At 55.0% G+C, this 16,081-nt stretch overlaps 1 protein-coding gene across 1 annotated transcript in view; it reads left to right on the forward strand.

Annotated features, from left to right (window-relative positions):
* The window catches only part of LOC118883785 (maestro heat-like repeat family member 5), a 75,531-nt gene that overhangs the window by 28,289 nt on the left and 31,161 nt on the right, over positions 1–16,081 (forward strand). The window contains 11 exon segments of the mRNA XM_036830929.1: positions 4,355–4,462; positions 4,776–4,899; positions 6,338–6,450; positions 7,742–7,864; positions 8,641–8,720; positions 9,910–9,913; positions 10,890–11,021; positions 12,550–12,792; positions 14,414–14,504; positions 14,507–14,517; positions 15,809–15,944. Coding sequence (XP_036686824.1) covers positions 4,355–4,462; positions 4,776–4,899; positions 6,338–6,450; positions 7,742–7,864; positions 8,641–8,720; positions 9,910–9,913; positions 10,890–11,021; positions 12,550–12,792; positions 14,414–14,504; positions 14,507–14,517; positions 15,809–15,944 — 1,165 coding nt within the window.

A 16,081-nucleotide genomic window follows, 5' to 3' on the forward strand; every position in this document is an offset into this window, starting at 1 on the left:
ATATGCAAATGTCAATTGAATTTCTATATACTAACAACAAACAATTGGAAAATAAGGTTTAAAAACACAATGACACAGCCACATGAAAAACATAAAAGACTCAGATAAAGCTAACAAAATATGTGCAAGATCTTTACAAACATTGCAAAAAGAAATTAAAGAAAACCTAAATAAATGGAGATATATGATCATGGATAACAGGAGTCAATAATGTTAAGATGTCAATTCTCCCAAAATTGATTTATAGATTCAATGCAATGTCAATCAAAATCCCAACTAACTTTATTATAGAATTAAACATAATCTATAAGTTAAAAATTTATATGGAGGCTTCCCTGGTGGCGCAGTGGTTGAGAGTCTGCCTGCCAATGCAGGGGACACGGGTTCGAGCCCTGGTCTGGGAGGATCCCACATGCCGCGGAGCGGCTGGGCCCGTGAGCCACAATTACTGAGCCTGCGCGTCTGGAGCCTGTGCTCCGCAACAGGAGAGGCCGTGATAGTGAGAGGCCCGCGCACCGCGATGAGGAGTGGCCCCCGCTTGCCACAACTAGAGGAGGCCCTCGCACAGAAACGAGGACCCAACGCAGCCAGAAATGAATAAATAAATAAATAAATTTATAAAAAAAAAAAAAAAAAAAAAATTTATATGGAAATTTCAAAGGACCTAGAATAGCCAAAACAATCTTGAAAAAGAACAAAGTTAGAAGAATTACACTACCTGATTTCAAGATTTCCTAAATAGCTATAGTCCACAAGACAGTGAGAATTGACAGAGATTAAACAAATAAATCGATGGAACAGAATAGAAACTCCAATATAAAACCACACTTATATGGTCGATTAATTTTTTTTTACAAAGGTACCAGAGTAATTCAATGAGGAGTCTTTTAAACAAATGGTTCTACAACAATTGCGTATCTAGGGGGAAAAAAAGAACTTTAATGCCTGTCTCTAACCATTCACGAATATTAATTTGAGATGGACCCAAGGCCTAAATATAAAAAAACGAAAACGCTTCTAGAAGAAAACACAGGAGACAATCTTGCCAACTTTGGGGTAGGTAAATATTTCTTAGGACCCAGAAAGCACTTATCATAAAAAGAAAAAAAATAGATTAATTGGATTTCATCTAAATTAAAGCTTCTGCTCATCAAACAATACTATGAGGAAAGTGAAAAAAGGGAAACCACAGACATGGAGAAAATATTCACAAGACATATATCTGACAAGGGACTGTATCCGGAATAAATGAAGAACTCTTACAAAATCAGGGAGAAAAAGACAAACAGACCAATTGCAAAAGGAAACAAAAGATTTAAATAGGTATGTCACAAAGGAAGGCATATGAATGACCAAAAGCCAAAGAAACAACAGTCAACATCTTGAATCCTCAGGGAAATGTCAGTTAAAACCCCGGGAGCTGCCACTACCCACCCAGGACAGAGCTCAAAGGAAAGAGAAAGAATCCACCAAATGCTGGCGGGGAAACTCACACTGCTGGTGGGATGGTGACACCTCCTTGGAAAACCGACATTGTCTTAGTTATGACTCACCAGTTCCACTTTTAGGTATTAACCCCAGAGGCATGAAACATTCGTACACAAAATTACACATACAAGCATGTTCCCGGCAGCCTTATTCATAAGAGCCTCAAACTGGAAACAATCTGTACTAGGCACACTCATTCCCTCCCAAAGATCCACCTGAGGAAACTAGAGAAAGAAGAATGAGTTAAACTGAAACCAAGAGCGAGTTAAACTGAAACCAAGAGCGAGTTAAACTGAATTGGGAGATTGGAATTGACATATATACACATATGTATAAAATAGCTAACTAATAAGAACCTGCTGTATAAAAATAAATTAATTAAATTAAATTGTTTTTAAAAAACTGAAACCAAGCAGCAGAAATGAAATAATAAAATTCACAGCAGAAATAGAGAAGTGAACTTGAGAATGCATGCAAAAATGCGGACAAGGACTTCCCTGGTGGCACAGTGGTTTAGAATCCGCCTGCCAATGCAGGGCACAGGGGTTCGAGCCCTGGTCCAGGAAGATCCCACGTGCCGCAGAGCAACTAAGCCCATGCGCCACAACTACTGAGCCTGCGCTCTAGAGCCCACGAGCCACAACTACTGAGCCCATGTGCCACAACTACTGAAGCCTGTGCACCTAGAGCCCGTGCTCTGCAAAAAGAGAAGCCACTGCAATGAGAAGCCCACACACCGCAACGAAGAGTAGCCCCCGCTAGCTGTAACTAGAGAAAGCCCGCGCACAGCAACGAAGACCCAATGCAGCCAAAAAAAAAATTGATTAATTAATTAATTTAAAAATAAAAAGAAATGAATCCTTTAAAAAAAATGCAGACAAATTTCAAAAACATACTGAGTAATTGGGCGATTGGGATTGACATGTATACAGTGATGTGTATAAAATTGATGACTGATTAAAAAAAAAAAAAAAATACTAAGTGAAAAAAATACCAGACACAGAAAAGTACACACAGCGTGATTCCAATTGTTATGAAATTCTAGAAGAAGCAAAAGTAACCTATGGTGAACTAAATTATATCTGTTTTGTAGGGATGGGGATTAACTAGGAAGGAGCTCATGTGAGAGCTTTCCGGGGTGGTGGGAAATGGTCTAGCTCTTGATGGGATGAGACATATGGGTCTGTACATTTGTCAAAATTCATTGCACTACACACTAAAGATATGTGTGTTTCACTGTAAGTTAAATGTACCTCGATTTTAAAAATATTTAAAGCTTCAAAAAAATTTAACTTTGGAAACAGACGTGCTTCAAATTTCAAAAAATTTCAGGTTTTTTTAAAGGAATATGGTGCCCACCCTGTATATTATATAAACACCCTTAGACCCTTAGCAGGGTCTGGGGAAGATGCAGAATTAAATATATGAATATATCTGCTACAGAAACATGCAAAATTCACACTAATTCCCACAAATAGTGCCACATCAGTTTGGGTCCGCTTTGGCCACCAAACGCTGGTACATGCAGCAGCGAACAAAAGACAACAAAGGTTTGGGAGAGGGGACAGGGGCCCCTGGTGCTTCTGGAGAAATTAGGAGCTTCCAGGAAGCCAGGGTCCCCTGGGCATTAAGCAGACACCTGTTCTGTGGGTGGGTGAGAGAGCCACCCGGGTCCTGCTGCACCCCAGCGTTCTGCAAATGGACCAGGTGGGGGACATAACCAGGGCAGACAAGCTCCTCTCAATTCTGATGTAGGCCGGAGCAATTTCTATTTCAGGGTCCAAGGGAGTAACCCCAGAGGGGGTGCAAACGGTCCTGCCTGCAGGGGGCGCTCTGGGCAGGTGTTCGGGCCCACAAGGCTGCGGGATGCCCTTGTGCTCCAAGTATGGCATTGCTAGTGCGCCTTTAGGGTAGATTCCCAGAAACGGAATCGCTTGGGGAAATGTATGCATGTTATAAATTTTAATGAACACTGCCCAAACCTGCACTTCAGTGCAATCCAATCACCTCCCCACCAAAGGACATTTACTTGACAAAATTTGGTGGTTTTGCTATTTGCCAGTCTTGGCCAAAATGATACATAATCTTAATTTCCATTCCTTAAATATTAGCAAGGTTAAGTTTATATATCTCCATTTTTAAGTGGATTGTCATCTTTTTCTTACAGGTTTATAAAGTACTCTTTATCAGTGATGTTAACTCTGGGTAGTAGGTCACAAAAAAAAAAAAACTACTGTGTCTTTCAACTTAATTTATGGTGGTTTGGTGGAACAAAGGTCTTGAAATGTGTATATTCACATTTACCAATCTTTTCTTCTTTTCTACTTTATGGCTGGGAGCGTAATCAGGAGTATCTCTACCTCAAAGAATCTTAGGATCAGAAATCTCAGACTTGTTGAATTGTGGAAACATTGGAAATAGAGAAACCATGAAGTACATCATGATAAAATCATGCGACGTTACAGCAGAAATCTTAGGACTTTATATTTCGAAGAAACATTTCATTCATTTATTTGATCATTGGTTCATTCGTTCCTTCATTCATTCAAAAAAATATTTTTTATTAGTATTTTTTTCATTCAAAGAAATATTCACAGAGTGTCAACTACTTGCCGGGCGCTGGTCTAGGTGCTAGGGAGACAGCCATGGGAAAACGAGACAAGCCCTGCCCTCTAGGCACACACACGCTGGTGGGGCCACCTTCAGGGGACACTCACTGGGCATCTATGCCAGCCGAGCCCCTGCCCAGTGCTGGGGACATGGTCAGGCTCCAGTGGGGAGTGGGTGGGGGTAGGCCGGGCTGGTAGAGGCTCACAGGGTGGAGGGAGAGACCTCTCCAGCCCTGCCCGCCCCCATCTGCTCACAGATGGCCGTCAAGCCAGTCCAGTTTCTGAACACAGAAGTGTGGTCCAAGGAGCTGCTGGGGGTACTCAGCAAGCCCGACCGGACACATCAGGAGCAACCCCTGGAGAAGGTGGGCCACAAGCACCCCTGCCACCCACCTCACAGGCCCAGGGGCTCTGTCCATGGGACACACACCTAGAACAAAGCCTGGGCCCCAGAAAGAAACAGAGGGGCGGGGGCGAGGCAGCAGGACTTGAAGCCAAACCCTTGAAGCTTCACCACCAGGTGGAGGATTGCTAGTCCCAGAGCAGGGCGGTAGGGCAGCTACAGGAGCCCAGGGAGGCCCAGGGAGCCTGGACAGGGGAAGTGGCAGGCCGCCCGGGGTGCACAGGGATGGATAGAGATACGTCAGGCTCAGGACAGGAAGCGGAACCCTCCCCCAGGCCTTCCTGCTCATCTACTCTGGGCTGATCCTTCAAGCCGAGGAGAACAGCACCACGGTCAGGACACACCTGAGAACCCTCCTGGAAACGTCCCACCAGTGGCCCAAGCAGAGAGAGGGGAGGACCCAGCCATCACCCGACCCCTAACTGCCCGACCCTGACCACAGGATTAGCCTGACCCTGGTCACAGCCTGAGCCCTGACCCTGGTCACAGCCTGAACCCCGACCCTGGTCACAGCCTGAGCCCTGACCCTGGTCACAGCCTGAACCCTGAGCCTGGTCCCACGCTGAGCCCTGACCCTGGTCACACGCTGAGCCCTGACCCTGGTCACACTCTCAGCCATGACCCTGGTCACACTCTCAGCCCTGACCCTGGTCACACGCTGAGCCCTGACCCTGACCACAGGATTAGCCTGACCCTGGTCACAGCCTGAGCCCTGAGCCTGGTCCCACGCTGAGCCCTGACCCTGGTCACACGCTGAGCCCTGACCCTGGTCACACTCTCAGCCATGACCCTGGTCACACTCTCAGCCCTGACCCTGGTCACACGCTGAGCCCTGACCCTGACCACAGGATTAGCCTGACCCTGGTCACAGCCTGAGCCCTGACCCTGGTCACAGCCTGAACCCTGACCCTGGTCACACTCTCAGCCATGACCCTGGTCACACTCTCAGCCCTGACCCTGGTCCCGCGCTGAGCCCTGACCCTGGTCACACTCTCAGCCCTGACCCTGGTCACACCCTCAGCCCTGACCCCAGTCCCGCTCTGAGCTCTGACCCTGGTCCCGCGCTGAGCCCTGACCCTGGTCACACTCTCAGCCCTGACCTTGGTCACACACTGAGCCCTGACCCTGGTCACACTCTGAGCCCTGACCCTGGTCACAAACTAAGACCTGACCTTGGTCACACTCTCAGCCCTAACACTGGTCACACTCTGAGCCCTGACCCTGGTCACATGCTGAGCCCTGACCCTGGTCACACTCTCAGCCCTAACACTGGTCACACTCTGAGCCCTGACCCTGGTCACATGCTGAGCCCTGACCCTGGTCACACTCTGAGCCCTGACCCTGGTCACACCCTCAGCCCTGACTCTGGTCACACTCTCAGCCCTGACCCTGGTCACACCCTCAGCCCTGACCCCGGTCACACCCTCAGCCCTGACCCCGGTCACACCCTCAGCCCTGACCCCGGTCCCGCGCTGAGCCCATCACAGCTGTGTCCTCTTCATTGTTCCACATCTGCTTCCTGGACCCTCATTCCCACCTCGGGGACAGGGCTGCTCAGAGGTGGGGGTGGGGGAAGAAGGGGTAACAGGCCTCCAAGGAGTCACCTCTCCCTCCTGCCCCACCCCCCCTCCAGCCCCCATAAAGAGATGCCCCCCCCACCAGGTTGGGCTCAGAGTTGCACGTCCTAAAGAGCATAGGGATGGGAGGCAGATGCCCTGTGACCTCAGACAAGTCCCCTCCCTTCCTGGGCCTCAGTTTCCACACACCCAGGTGAGAGGCAGGCCTGATCCTACCACCCCACATCGGTGACCCTGGTTCCCGGCCCCCGCAGGGCATCGCTCTCACTGTGGGGCTGCCGCAGCCCGCCACCTGGACCACGTCTGGGCCGTCCTGGAGCAGTTTGGCCGGAGCACGCCCGTCAAGTGGAGACTGCACAGCTTCTCCCCGAAGGTACCGGCTCTCGGGCTGTCAGAGGCCTCGACCAGGGACTGGGACATTGGGACCCGCCCTGCATGAAGGGCTGGGCCTCCAGGGTGGGGATCCTGGGGCTGATTAGGGGAACGGTCTGTGGACCCTGCATCCTGGCCTCTGGTCCCACCTCTGCGCCCACCTGCGGCGTGGCCCCCGTGCCTCAGTTTCTTCCTCCTGGATAATAATCTCCCCCTCCCGAGGCCGGGATTGCAGCAAGCCTGGCTGTGAGGCCAACACAACAGGGACTTGCGTGACAGCTCTGGCTTGGCTGTGGTGCCTGCTGTGTGCTGGTTAATGGCTCTTTGATCCTGCGCCTTGTCCGAAACATGAGACAAGGGCCAGAGGTCAGCCCCGGGGCCCCACCGATGGACAGTGCAGCCACCCGGCCCTTGCTGCATCCGGATAACTCCCGAGGGTGGAAGCAGTGCCAGGGACCACACGAGGGGAGCTTGGTTAGGACAAAGTGGGCAAGAGTCATAACTAAAGAGGACAGCCAGGATCCGGCCAGCCTCCTCCTCGGGGTTCCACAGCCGGCAGGTGGCAGAGCAGGGTCTGGGACCTGAGTCTCAAACCCTCAGAGAAGGTCTAGTCACTGATGGGCAACAGAACCATGATGTCCTCAGATGACAGCCGGGAGAGTCCCAGATGCGCCCCCCACTCTCTGGGTCTCACCCAGATCCAAAGCTCTGGGCGGCCCATCCCCATCTCTCTAGTACCAGACACGACCCTCCCAGGCCCCCAACAGCCTGAGGCAGGGTAGAAGTGGGGACAGGCCCTGGGCTCCTGGGGAAGGGGCTACCACAGGGCCGGGAGGGCGAGGGGCTTGGAATCCAGCCAGTTCTGACAGAACCAAGCACCTCCACCTACACCCCCAGGTGACCCCACAAGGCCCAACCCAACGCCCTAGAGAGACGATTCCATGTCCCCTCTTTTCCTGGTGAGATAAACTCAGGCCCATCACCCCTCAGAACACCCTGCCTCCAGGACCCTGCTAGGGTCTGGGGCACCTCCTGTCACCGCTCCCCCAGAGGAAGGGTTCTTACAGGCACCTCCTGATGCTTAAGCATCATCAACGTATTCGCATTGTTAAACAAAATCACCAGTTCCCCCATCAAAAAAACCCCAGCTACGTGGCCCCAGAGCTGGTGATCTTTGCTGAGTCCCCTTGAGCGGAGGCCCTGCTGCCACATGTGACTGCGGCTCTCCTGCCCCTCTGGTGTTCCCACTCCCTGACCCCGCCCCCTTGCTCCACCACCTGACCCCTTGCCAGGACGAAACCCTGAAGCAGAGCTTCCTCACGGCCATCCTCATGCTGGTGGGGGCTGTCAGCCGCAACGAGGGCACCCAAAGCTACGAGCTCTCCCAGGTCTCTGAGCTCTTCGAGTGTCTGATGGTGAGTGCAAGGTCCTGGGGCAGAGGAAGGGCTTCCCGGGACAGAGGGGGCAGCTCCCTCAGAGCAGCAGCATTCATGAGAGGCACCCACTGGAAAAGGTTGGGCTGATTGGATTTCTAGAGCGTGTACAAGCCCCTCACAGGCTTTCACACCTGGAAGCACATCCATGGCCCCCCCATGACGTGGTTCCTACAGGGACCCTGAGCTGGCCAGTTACATCCACTGCACAGCTGATGTGGCCGAGACCCAGAAAGGCCAGCACCATCCACTCTGCTAATACTGACCTAGCTCACACCACTAGTTACTAGAGATTTTGGCCTCACAGAACCCCTGGGGTAGTGGAGGAAACACACAAGTGATGGACAATTATATAGTGATAATAAAAATAATAACAGTTCTCATTTACTGAGCCCCTGCTGTGACTCAGACACTCTGCTTCTCATTCCTTGCTTCATGTGTAACACAAGGGCAACAACATCATGTTATCTGTGAATAAAAGAAGCTCAGAGCAGTTTGGAGACTTGCCCAAGGTCATGCAACTCGTATGGGAGTAGCCAGGATTCAGACATGACTTGTCTGATTCTAAAGTCTATGCTCTAGTTGTCTAAGTGGGGGCCAGGCCACAGAGACACCCCCTGGGTAGGTGAGGATCTAGAGCATAATCCTGTGGGTTAGGGGGTGCTGGGCACCAAGGTCTTTAGGCAGGGTTGAGACTTGGTGGCAGAAGTGGGATAGGCCCAGGTGTGAGTGACTCAGCCTTCACCTGGGATTTCCAGCTTCTGATGGAGAAGCAGCCCCAGGACATGCTGTGCACGTCGACTCGCCAACAGGCCATCCACATCATCTCCAGCCTCTGGTAGGCTCCCCAACCCCACACAGGACCTTGCTCAGCATCAAACAGCAGCCTCACAGCTCAGGCTTGGTACCAGCAGGACAGTGAGAGGGGAGAGATCAGACATCAACACCCTACTGGGCAGGGCTAGGGACCTGAGCCAGTGCAGGCCACAGTGGGTAGGAGGTGGGCAGCTTATGGAGGCCAGAGCCACTGGGGCACAGCCACTCTCCAGAGTGAGCTGACCCACCCAGACACTCAAGGTCAGAGCAGTCATTCATGGTAAGACCCCAGCCACAGGCAGAGTCTAGAGCAGGCTCTAGCAGTTGGGCAAGGAATTGCAAAGGGAAACTGAGTCTAGACTCCAGCCAACATCCCAGGGAAAGGAGGGAAGCTAGAGTCCAGAGGGAATCCCAGGGCCACAGGTGGGTCCTGATTTAGCAGTGAAGCTACAGGTGGGTGAGGCTGTACCAGCCTCCCCACCTGGCCAGGACAGGGTGAATCTGCCAAGGAAGTGGAGGCCAGGGACTTCAGAGCTGCCTGTTCTCAGACTGCAGAGGGCCCCACACTGCACTGGGCAGGGTGGCAAGTGGAGCTGGGTGGGCCTTCCCCAGAGCAGGTAGCCCAGGTACTTCACCTCTCCAAGCCCCAGATTCCTCTGTCATTCACTCCATGAATAACTGCTGAGCACCTACAATGTTTAGGCACTGTTCTGAGCTCTGGGGACCCAGCTGTGAGCCAGCAGGGAAGGTCCCCGTTCTCTGAGAGCTGACATCTGGGGAGGGGGCACGGAATGAGCAGACCGCGCGTATCAAGGACTGATGAAAATAATGGAGAAAAATGAGGTGGGGGTGATGAGACAGGGAGGGAATGTAAAACCCTCATGGAGTAAATGAGGCTCAGCGCTGAGTCGAAAGTTGGTTGACTGAGGATTGATTGATTGAGTGACCCCGGTGCATCCAGCACCCTGAGGCTTCTGTAAGAAGGAGACTGAACAAAGACCTGAAAGTTGAAAGAGTGAGCCCTGCGGGTACCCGGCCAAGGGGAAGGGAAACGCAAAGGCCCTGAGGCTGCATCACAGCTGGGTGCTGGAGGACTAGCAAAGGGCCAGAGTGGATGGAGTGGAGTGAGTGAGGGGCGGGTACAGGTGAGGTCCCAGGGGTCACAGGGAAGGTCATACAGGCCACTGCAGGGACATTGGCTCTTGGCTGAGCAAGGTGCGGCCTTTGTGGGGATTACATTTGAGAAAGATGTCTGTCCTTTGAGTCGATGGTGAGTTGATGGCACCGCGCAGTGGGCGGTGAGTGTGGAGTTCAGGTGCGGCCCAGACTGCAGACCCATGGTTGGGGTCGTCGGCATCCAGATGGCATTTAAGACCAGGGATGGAAAGGAGAAGCCGACCAAGGCGTGGGCTGGGGCCCCAGGGGCTGAGAGGGTGAGAAAAGGGGCAGAGCTGAAGCACAGGGGACGTAGGGGGAGGGGGAGAGATGAGTCAGGGAGCAGGGGAAGGAGTTCTGAGGAGGAGCTGATCAATTCATCAAAGCTACTGATGGCCGCCCAAGACACGGCCTCGCATCCGCTAGGTAGACTAGGGGGTGTTCAGGGTGACAATCGGATTGGCTGGACTCGAGGCGGGGTGGAGAGAGCTGGGAGGTCAGTGCAGACCACCCTTCTAGGGGCTGGGGGATAAGGGGGAGGAGAGAGGCAGGCTGCCTGGAGGGAAAGTGGAGTCAGGAGAGGGTCTCAAGAAGCCGTGGGAAGGTCCTGCAGCCCTACCCCTGGTAAAACAGGTGCCCTGGCACATAGGAGGCACTCAATAAACGGTATTATTACTCATTCAGATCTCAGAGTGAAAGTTTGGCATCATTTGCCAAAACAGAACTGCTAAGGTCCCAAAGGTGTAAGTAGGGCTCAGGCGAGACCAGCCTGCCCAGTAAAGAGAGCTGGGCTGAGGGCTTCTCAAGCCCCTGCTCCCAGCCAGGCCCGGAGTCCCTTACAAATCCTGCCCGGAGATCAACACAGCCCTGGGGGCAGAAGGCCGGGAGGCACAAGTGTGCACACGAGCCTCTGGGCAAACAGGAGGCACTGGCTCCCAAGAGGGGCCGCTGCCACTCGGGGCTGCCGACTCCCCTCCGTTCTGACCAGCAGCGCCCCCAGGCCCCGCCCTCTCCGCCTTGCCCTCCACACGGTAAGATGAGGCCGCCCCTGGCCTTGGAGAAGAGATCTCGGCTTCTGTCCATCAGCCTCCACAGCGTGTTGTCCTTGCCGCAGCTGGAAGTCCTGGAGAAACACACCTGCCTCCTTCTGGAGCCGCGCAGCACACAGGTGCGAACCTGGAGCCTGCCCCCCTTGGAGGGGGCTCCTCGGGAAGGGTATCCAGCTCCGCCTGCTATTCTCGGCTTGGGAGGGGACGGGCTGGACCGGCAGGGCCCCTGACCCCCGCCTCAGGCAAGGGCTGGGGGGACCCCGGGTGTGTTTCTTAACTGCTCTGAGCCTTCGTTTGTCCGCCTGTAAAATGGAGATGATAATCCTAGAGCTAACGGTCTTAACACTCGGAGTGAAAGGAGACCCTGGGTGACCCGTGTCTGGAGCAGAGCAGCGCTCTGTAAATAGGAATATAAGTGGCCTCTCTTCCTCCCTACCGGCACTGAGAGCATGCAGCTCAGTGTCACCGATGCATCTACTGCAGCTGGTCTGGTCCGGCCCGCCCTAGTGGCGGGAGGAAGGAGCTCTGATACGCGCTCTACCCCCGGCCAGAAGCCCATCCCCTCCCGAGTTCTGTTAAAGGGAAGCCGAACTGCGGGGAGACGCCTGCCATTGCGGGAAGCCGCCACCAGGGGGCGCGTGCCGTCTGGCCCGGCCCCACTCCCGCCCTGCGCCCACTTTAAGTCCCCTGCAAAGGGCAGGGAGCCGGTGTTAACTGAGCACCTGCTGTGTGCCAGGCCCAGCATGTGCGTTAGCTCACCTTCCCAGCAGCGACCCGTCCAGAGAGCGAGGAAACCAGCTCAGAGAAATGGAGGTGTCTGGAGGGAGAATCAGCGTTGAACTCCACCCCTGCCCTCTGGGCCCTGCTCTTCATGCCACACCCCCAGGCTGAGTCCAGGCTGGAACCGGACAGAGAAGCAGCTTGGGTGTAGGGCGAGAGTGAGGGGCCCCCCGGACCCAGGGCAACACCACTGCAGCTGCCCTCCAGAAGGGTGTCGTCTGCCTACACCCCAGCCCTGCGGGAGTCCAGGGCGCCCCAGTTACCAGATGACGACCTCATGCTGGCTCCCCCAGGAAATGCAGCCGGGAGCCAGGCACTGGGCTGTGGGACCTGTTCATTTGCATCCCGTGTCCACCTCCACCCTGGCAGGGGGCTGGCTCCAGCCTAGTTCTCAAGTGACAAGGGTAACTGAGGTGGCAAAGGTGGGCTCAGTGAGCTGCCCGGGGCCCGCAGGGAATTGATGGCCAGCGTCCCAGGGCTCTGCTCCAGTGAGAACTCCCTGTGGCCCCTCCTTCCCTGAACAGTCCTGGCTAGCCAAGCAGCAAAGACTGTGGTGGAGGGGGGGATTCTCCTGTATGAGACCCAGGAATCGGGACCAGTGCAAAATGAAAACGTGGAGCCTTTGTTTAAACCTTTTTGAGAATGTCAAGGTGGCGACAGCAGAGCATTAAACTGAGCACGTGGAGCCTTCTGAGCCAGGTCTTGTGCAGGTCGCACGCCCGTGAACTTGGAAATGAACTTCCCTCGGCCGCTGAGAAACCTGTGCCCTGGGGCAGGTGCAGACCCCCCCTGCCCACTTTCCCCAGCTGCCCAGTGGGGATCATGGGGGGCCCTTCCTGGGCATGGTGTGAGCTCGCTGGTGTGCAGCCCGGCCTGGGGAGTGTGCAGGAAGTGGGCACCACTGGCCCTGAGAGGCCAATGCACGCAGGCCCCTCGGGAGGCCTCAGGCCTCCCTTCATCCCACCGGGGCTTGGCCGCCACCTGAGCTGCTCCACGTCCCTGCGCAGACTCTGCAACAAGACCTCGGAGGCCCTGGACCAGATGCTGCAGAGCTTCATCGTGCAGAACCCCACGGCCGACGAGCTGCACTTCCTGCTGTCGATGAGGGCGGTGGGAGCAGTGCGGGTCTGGCACAGGTGGGGCAGAGGGTGGACAGAGGAGGCAGGGCCTGAACCGGGGGTGGGGAGTGGTCCAGGAACACAGATGCTCGAGGGTTGTCCGTCGTGAGGGATCACAGTAGTTTGGGACAAGCTGGGGTGGGGGGGGCAGCAGGTGCAGCCTGGTGGCCAGTGGGCCGTGAATGTCACAATAAAGGGAGTTGATGAGGAAACATGGCCCTGGCGGGACCTGCCCTCCTTCCGCCTGAGAGAACCTCACCTGCAGCAGGTCCCCAGCTGCGAGGGGTCTCACAAGTGCACCCACTCTGTCACTGCCCTCTGGATGTCCCTCCCTGGTAAGAGGGAGACCAGCCAACAGAAAGGGACAGTCCAGGGTCGGGGGAGGCCCAGTCAGGGGAGGTCGTCTCTGCTGGGAGGGTGGAGGTCGGGGCCAGCGGGGCTCCTCCTGAGTGAGGATTGAGAGGGCCGATGGGCAGGAGGGGAGGGGAGAGGAGGGGCAGGGAGGGCCCTCGAGCAGAGGGCACGCGGGGGCAAAGCTGAGCCGCCTCAGCGAGCACAGTGAGCCAGAATGGAGGGAGGGTCTGCGTGGCTGGAGCCTGGGGACAGAGCGGAGACAGGGGGCAGTGGGTCAGGGTGAGGTTAGGTCAGCAGGGGCCAGGCCACCTCAGGCTTGGGGACCCTGTGGAGGTGAAGGGAGCCGCTGCAGCAGGGGCTCCCGACCTGGGGTGCACGGAAGGAAGTCGGGGTGTATGAGAATGGCCAGGAGGAAACACGGTCTGCATTTTCCCTCACCTCGAGCTTCAAAGTAGCATGCCCCTCCCTGGGGGTGTTGGCAGCAGACCGCAGCAGCGCCAGCAGTGGCTGTCTGCCACCAACAGAAGGCACGGTGGCTGTCACAGGACGTGACCGAGTCACAGAATCTCCCAACACTTTATCCTCATCCAACGTCAGAATCACTAACTCTAATCATACATCCCCTTAACGAAGAGGCTCAAATGTGGTTTAAAGTGTTCAGCACAACTGTTTCAATACGCCTTTGTATTCCTTTGTAATTCTGTGCCTTTATGGTGTGCACAGAAAAGCATTGCTCTGGAAAGAGGTGCATTGCGGGGGAAACAGGTTAAAAACCAAGAGCCTCAAAGGGCTTTGAGCAGGAGGGGCGTGTCAGCTACAAAAGAAAGAAATGACTCCTTCTCTTGGGGCGGGGCTGCCAGGAGCAGAGAGATTAGCCAAGGCTGTGAAATGGGACAAGGAAGGCTGGACGGGGGGAGTGGTGGCCGTCCTGGGGCCTGAGCTTCAGCTGGGAGTGGGAGGGGCCTGAGCTGAGGATGTGGTCTGGTCTTGAGTGGGTGTGGCTTAGGCCGGTGGGCGGAGCCTGGGACCAGGGTGGGCTGGGCCTGAGCCAAGGAAATGGCTGAGCCGAGGGGTGTGGCCCAGGCTGAGGATAAGTGTGATCTGGGCTGATGGGTGGAGCCTGGGCCAAAGGTGGGTGGGGCCTGAACCCAGGGGGGTGGTCTGGGCTGGTGGTGGGCGTGGCCTGAGCTGGGGGCGGAACCTGACCAGAGCCGGGGTCCCAGGCTGCAGCACCCCTCCCTGCCCCCGCCCACCTGCAGCACATGTACGTCTGGCTGGCGTCAGAGAAGGCACACGAGCGGCAGCGGGCTATACACAGCTGCATGGCCCTCCTCAAATTCCTGAGCCACACCACTACCTGGACGTGAGTACCCGGCCCTCTGGCGCCACATCCACACCCCCTCTGCTGCGCTTGCCAAGCCGCCCTTCTCCCAGAGCATGCCGAGGCGCACGGGGTCCCTGCCACCAGGACAGGCTGGATCCCCGAGTCCCCTGTGGCCTGGCCAAGTAATCCCCCTTTTTACACACAAGGAAACAGGCTGGGTTGGGGGTTGGGGACCCCTGCTCGAGGCCTCCCAGCTGGAAGCTGAACCCAGGCGCCCTGACCCCTGACTCAAGAGACTGGGCTCCTGCCAAAGCACCTTGAAGCCTCAGGCAGGCTCTCCACCCTGAGCCTGTTTCTCAGGGAAACGGGAGGAAACAGTCCTCGTCAGAGGGATACAGGGGGAATCAGATGGGGGTGGGGGACCATGAAAGGGCCCATAAAGTGTGCAGCCGTGCCCCAGACTAGGGTTGGCAGCGCTGCGCGGAGCAGCCAGCATTCCTCCGCCCTCGTCCATCACGATCGCCATCGTTTCACGGATCACAGCCTAACCACCATCTGCCACTGACGCACTTGGGTTGAATGAACATCAGCACGTGCTCAGGTAGTGAGTGGTTCTGCGTTTATCAACCAAAATCAGCATCAATTCCTCCCGGAGACTCACGGGAGAGATGAGGAAATTAGTTCGTCAGCCTGGCGCCTGGCGGGCGTGCCTTTCTAATGAAGATGGACAGGCAAGCTGGCAATGCACAGACCTCCCTCCAGCGTTCCTTTGGTGAGGAGGATCCCTCTCCAGGGGTTCAAAGTGTCTTCAATTTACTCAAAATCAACTTCTGCAACACAAGACCGGGTCTGGGAGAGGCAAGTCAGGCACTTGCCTCTGGCACAAGATTTGTGGAGGTGCCAAAACACTCTGCAAGCAAGATAAATATTTTAGTGGGATGTTTTAAACCATTAAATCAGCAAACTATGCCCCATGGGCTGGCCACCTGTTGTTGTGAATAAAGTTTTATTGGAACCAGGGCCGGGATTAGAGAGAGGTGAGTGAGGCAAGGTCATGGAAGTGCAGGCTCAGATCCTGTCTTTATTTACAATTTTGCAACTTTGTTCCTGATGGATCTTTTACATTCATTTTGATTTTTATAAATATTACATTAAAACAGTATTTCTCTTGACTTCTGAGCTTTTTGGCCACCCCTTACATTTTTCCCAGACCCGAATCCCAGCCCTGGCACACAGTTTGAGGGGATCCTTGCTGGCACTGGCCGTGCTGGAGTAAGTACGTGGCAGGGTGGTGATCTGCGTCAGTGGTTCGCCTGCACTCTCACCACAGCCAAAAGAGGACTTCAGACGGATTGGGCAGCTGGTGGGCATGCTGGGTATCCTGTGCCAGGACCCAGACAAGGCCACCCAGTGCTCCAGCCTGGAAGGGGTGGGCCATCTCTACAAACTCCTGATGCGCCACAGAGGTGAGCCTTTGAGGACCACCACAGTGGACCCACTCCCACCCCTAACCACAGCCTCAGCCGAACCCACACCAGCACTCCTGAACTCAACTCAACCCAAATCTCCCCCAGACCCACCCTCTAACTTCAGCCATAAGCCC

This window comes from Balaenoptera musculus, chromosome 17 (genome assembly GCF_009873245.2).
Source record: "Balaenoptera musculus isolate JJ_BM4_2016_0621 chromosome 17, mBalMus1.pri.v3, whole genome shotgun sequence".
Lineage (NCBI taxonomy): Eukaryota > Metazoa > Chordata > Mammalia > Artiodactyla > Balaenopteridae > Balaenoptera > Balaenoptera musculus.